The sequence below is a fragment of the Buceros rhinoceros genome, unplaced genomic scaffold (genome assembly GCF_000710305.1).
Source record: "Buceros rhinoceros silvestris isolate BGI_N320 unplaced genomic scaffold, ASM71030v1 scaffold46819, whole genome shotgun sequence".
NCBI classification, from domain to species: domain Eukaryota; kingdom Metazoa; phylum Chordata; class Aves; order Bucerotiformes; family Bucerotidae; genus Buceros; species Buceros rhinoceros.
In genome coordinates, this window is record NW_010432988.1 from 2474 (window position 1) to 7612 (window position 5139).

A 5139-nucleotide genomic window follows, 5' to 3' on the forward strand; every position below is an offset into this window, starting at 1 on the left:
GCGGGCTGGTCGGCGCCGCCCGCATCGGGAGGAGCCGGCTCCGACAACTCGGTGGAGCACTCCGACTACAGAGCCAAACTCTCCCAGATCCGGCAGATCTACCACACGGAGCTGGAGAAGTACGAGCAGGTAACAGGCTCCTTCATGGTGGAGAGCAGGGCTGCCCGGGGGTGCTGGTCACGGGATGGTGGGACCAGGAGCTGGATCGACCAGGAGGGCCACCGTCCAGTGCTGGCACCGTGGCCTGGATGTGCACAGCCTGGATCGCTACTGACATCTATTGTTAGGAGCGTACAGGCAATTGCAAACTGTTGCTTGGTACTGGAGTGAAAACGAGCTTTTTTACAGTTCAGAGGATGGGAGTTATGTACTGAGATGTGGTGCGAAAATAGGCTTGGCATGGGTTGCCCCTTGGATTTTTGCTTTTCACTCCTCCCCTAATATCTTACCAAAAATTGACCCTATGAAGGGGGAGTCCTCCTTGGGGCGCTGGCCTTGGGGCAGGCAGTTTTCCAAGCAAGGCTTGAATCAAAATCTTCCTTGAAGATTTTTTCTGCTTGAAAAGTTCTTTTTCCAAGAAAAAAAAAGTGTCTTTCTTTCTTGTGGAAAATTGATTTTTAACAAAAAAAGGAAAGGAAAAACTCTTCGGGCCACAAATGCAGCTCTTGCATGAAAAGTTTTGCAGGCCAGCGCTCAAATCCAGTTTCTTTCAGACACTTCCAGATATTTTGCAGCCCTCACTTTGCCGGTGTGAGGCTTGCTCTTGTGATGAGTGTGGTTTCCAGCCCTGAGGTTGTGGTTTGTGGAGTGTGAGCAAGAAAGCACCCCTCCTTTTTGGGTGCAAGACGAGGAGTCAGGTTTCTGGTGATGTAATGGAGCTGCGAGCAGCCGCCAGTGCGGGGGTCTGTACAGGCGAGCCAGCCCAGCCCCCTATTTTACCCAGTGAACTGGTTGTCTCGCCCCTTCAGGTGCAACGTTGGCCAAGCTGAGGCTGCTGGTCAGTATCTGCAGATCGAGTCAGGGCGGCCAGGCAGGGCTGTGGTGTTGGAGAAGCCAAGCATGGTCACACCGTGGAAGGCATTTCAGGAGAGCGTTAGAGAGAGAGGAGGTGGCAGCGAGCGGGTTGGAAGGATGACCTTTGGTGGCTGTCCTCAGCCTTTGCTGTTGCTCCCTCAAGGCACAGAGGCAGGGTGGTGTGGCATGAGGCAGCCTCAGCCGTCTCACGTGGGTAGGAGCAGGGAGAGCACGTCAGGGCTCATCTTTCAGCCCCCAGGGTGAAAAGGGGGAGAGAGACCCTGTGTCCACTGCCACCCAAGCCCAAGGAGAGACCATTGGCACAGCCAGGGACAGGTTTCAGGAAAGGACCTTCTGTCCTTCCTCCCCTTGGTTGGGTTTTCTGATTTTGTTTGTCCATCATTTTTGTTCCACGAAGGGTCAAGAGAAGCCTTTACCCCAGCCCCACGGAGTGAGATGGGCCACCTCTTCCCTTCTTACAGCCCACTGACGGCGTTGGTTTTGCCACTGAGTTGCTTTGCAAATAGCTGTGCTGGTCCTCAGCTCTGGTATCATCGCCTGTAGTCCTGCAAAACCAGGGTTCAGGGTTTCTCAACCTCCACCCTCTCTCTCCAGCCCCATTGTTGGTGACTGGGGGAGCTCAGCACCGGGCTTCTCGCAGCGTCCGGCTGCTGCTGTGACAGCACGGTGCTCTCTGACAATTTTGCCTTTATTGCTCTTTATCTCACACCAAGAGGAGATGAGCTGAAATTGCCCAGACATCTGGGAGCAAAGGGGAGCCTGGCTGAGAGCTCTCGTAGCCGGCGCTCACCCCAGGAGGTGGGGCTGTCACTGCAGCTGGTGATGGGCAATTGCAGGGGCTCTGCTGGACCTCGGGGACGTACCCTTGTTGAGTCAGAGCTGTGGGTGAGGATTCAGCTTGGAAGTGTGGGCTAGGAGACAGTAAGTCAAGCCCATGTCGCTGGTCCACAAAATTAGTGTTTCTTTCCTCTGCTAGCCCCTTCTTACCATCACGGGGTGGGAACCAGGGACACTGTCCCCAGAGCAGCTGTCTCTTCTTGAGCCGTCAGTGTCCGAGAGCTGCTCTCAACATGGTTTTCAGGGCTTGGTTCTGGGAACTGGAGGATCCTGCCGTGCCTGCAAGGTGCTTGTGGGGTTGGAGGAGAGGGCAACAAAGTGGCCTTCATCTGGCCTCAGAATCCCTTCCTTGTCACCCCAGCCGACTCTTCTCACTGCCCTGTCCTCACAGCACAGCATGGGGACAGCAGGAGCCGCCAGATAGTGCTGTGCCAGCAGCAGACTAATTGGGATTATTACCATCTTGCCCTTACTTGTCAGGGCTCCTGCCTCACTCAGGCTTTAATTATTGTCATTATTTACTTCTTACCTGATGTGCTAAGAGCACGGAGGAGGGCCGTGTCTCTGGGAGCTGCTCCTGTGAAGCACAAGGACCTCTGCAGGACACATGATGCTGGGGTCCAGCTGGGGCAGCAGGAGGAGGGATGGTGGGTCAAAAGGTTTGTGGTCCTTCTCAGATACATCTGTAGCTCCTTCAGTCCCATCCAGAAAAAAAGTGGGACTTGTTTATGTAAGTCCTAGGGCTTCACCTGCCCCAGCTCCATCCATGATCCCTGAGAGCAAAGAAATTGGCTCCTGCCTTTCTCCACATGTTTGGTGGGAGTGCCTCATGCCCTCTGCTTGGCAGGTGGAGAAAGTTATCTCTCCCTTGGGAACCAGCACACTCTTGCTCTGGGTCCGCCCTAAAAAGCCTCCACCATTGAGGCCTCCTCTCATGCCCGCTTCCTTAGTAGCATTGCTTCTGCGCTGTCTCCTTGACGCCGTCGAATGACCTTCCGATCCTGGGGTTTCTTTTGCTTTTCTTGCCATACCAGGCATGCAACGAATTCACCACCCACGTGATGAACCTGCTGCGCGAGCAGAGCCGGACCCGACCTATCTCGCCAAAGGAGATAGAGCGGATGGTGAGCATCATCCACCGCAAGTTCAGCTCCATCCAGATGCAGTTGAAGCAAAGCACGTGTGAAGCCGTCATGATCTTGCGCTCGCGATTTCTGGATGCACGGTGAGTTCACCCCACCAAACCTTTCTCGCCACCCACTGTACAGTATTGGTTAGGCCTGGGAGAAGTATTATGAGGTTCTGCAGTTAATTCAGGCCCATCTGAAGGGCCATGTCTCTTAGTCTTGAGCTAGAGGCTGTTTACCTTCCTTATCCTTCAGTTGTTTGCGGCTCAGCAGGGGAGGGGACAGCAATTCAGGACATCCAGCCTCTCTCTGGGGGAGGCTCCCAGCTGTACCTTGAGAATTGCGTGTCCTGGTTCTGCTGTGGCAAAAGGAAGTTGTGGGGCATGTTACGACAAAATTCTGTGGTGAAAAAGTGCACTTCAGTTAGGAATGAAAGCTAATCCTCCAGCCCATCCTGTCCCCTCTTTTCCTTCCCATTGTCCCAGATGTTTGGTTTGCTGTAGAATCATTGCACTGCCCAAGCTGGTTGTGTGCAGTCGGTGGATTGGGCTGCAGCTCGGGATGGGGAGGAGAGGCAGCTATGCTGGCGGCACAGGGGAAGAGGTAGCGGACAGATAATGCCCAGCTATAAAAGGGACTTCCCCAAGGATACATCCAGCACTGCTTTCTCAGCACAGAGCTTTGCAGAGTAGCAGCGATGTCTTCAGCCAGGGCAGCCAGGTGTCAGGAGTCACCAGGAAGTCACCCAGGGGGAGAAGCTGGGTACCGCTTTTAAGACTCTTCTGTGAGCTGCAGGATACAGTGATAATTTGAGATGGAGACTCACTTGCTTAGGAAGGTGCTGAGAGAGGAGTCACCAACAAGGTGCAGATGAGAAGCTTCCTGGCCATGAATCTACTGCACTCCTGCTCACAGGGGAAGGAGGGAGGAAAGTGGGGAAAGTCAGAGTATCTAAAATTGGATTCCTCTTTCTGGATCCCTGGCACTGATTCCCTTTCCCTTGCCTTCTATTTCTCCCTCTTTCTTCATGCTAAGGCGGAAGAGACGAAACTTCAACAAGCAGGCTACGGAAATCCTGAATGAGTATTTCTATTCCCATCTCAGCAACCCTTACCCCAGTGAGGAAGCCAAAGAAGAGCTAGCCAAGAAATGCGGCATCACAGTCTCACAGGTGAGAAAGCTCAGAAATACAGCAGAGAGGGCTGCTGCTAGCGGGAAACCTTAGCGTGGTGAAGGGTGCTCTGGGTCTCGGTCAAGGCAGTCGCGTCCCAGTGCTGAGCATTTAATGAGTTTAGCTCAAAACAGTGTAAGTGGATGGGGGAGCAGATGGCAGACTTGCAGATCGAAGCCGTGGATGGAAAAGGAGAGTTTGGGGTAGGATTTAGAAGGGATGAAGGCTTACGGAGCAACGGCTCTGTGTGCAGCCAGGGTGTTAACAGCACAGAAATGATGTGGCATGACCTACAGAGTCTCCTCCTCAAGGAATTAATGCTGAGCTGGCTTGCAAGAAGAGCTCATCTGAGCTGAAAGTCCATTCTTAAAGCCAAGGGGTTTGAAGGCAGTAGGAAGACTTGCACACGTTTTGCTCAGTAAAGTAGAGTGGACAAGGTGATGGTGGGAAGGGTTTGGGTCAGGCAGGCTAATGGTATAGTTTGTGCCCAAGGAGGGCAGGCTTTCTCAGGGTTGTTTCTCTCTGTCATTACTCTTGTGCTGCAGAACATGACGTCTCCCTGACTTGCTTATCCCTCAAAGAACACGGGTCAATAAAGAAAAATTGAATTATTTCCATACATTCGAAGCAGCCGTGTAGTTCCTGGAGTCTATAGGTTTGACCTGGGAGCTGCTGGGGTTTCTGAGGAGTGCAGTCAGTGCTTGAAGTGTTCAGCCATACACTGCTGAGGCCTGCCCTTCCTTATTTCCTCTCTTTTTGGAGCAAGCTGCGTGATTGAAAGCCGATCTATGAGGTCTCTCATAGTCTTGTCCTTGCGTGAGCCCAGCACTCCCTCTAGGCTTCCCTTGCATTCCCCATCTTGGGCTGCTTCCCAGCCCCCGGCACACGCCTGTTCGTCACTTGAGTAAACTGAAGACAGCAGTAGCATCTGGTGCCCTTGTGAGAGCATGTCTGCCTTCAGCAGGCGCA

General features: G+C 53.2%; 1 protein-coding gene across 1 annotated transcript in view; it reads left to right on the forward strand.

The window, feature by feature from the left end:
• LOC104500316 (pre-B-cell leukemia transcription factor 1-like) overlaps nt 1–4170 on the forward strand; it is a gene marked incomplete at its 3' end in the record, with an annotated part of 4913 nt that extends 743 nt beyond the window's left edge. Inside the window, exons 3-5 of the mRNA XM_010143943.1 lie at nt 1–129; nt 2907–3097; nt 4035–4170. The exon at nt 1–129 is cut by the window's left edge and continues 22 nt beyond it. Of these exons, the coding sequence (XP_010142245.1) occupies nt 1–129; nt 2907–3097; nt 4035–4170 (456 nt within the window). The remainder of the gene's footprint in view (nt 130–2906; nt 3098–4034) is intronic.
• Between the last annotated feature and the right edge of the window lie 969 nt (nt 4171–5139).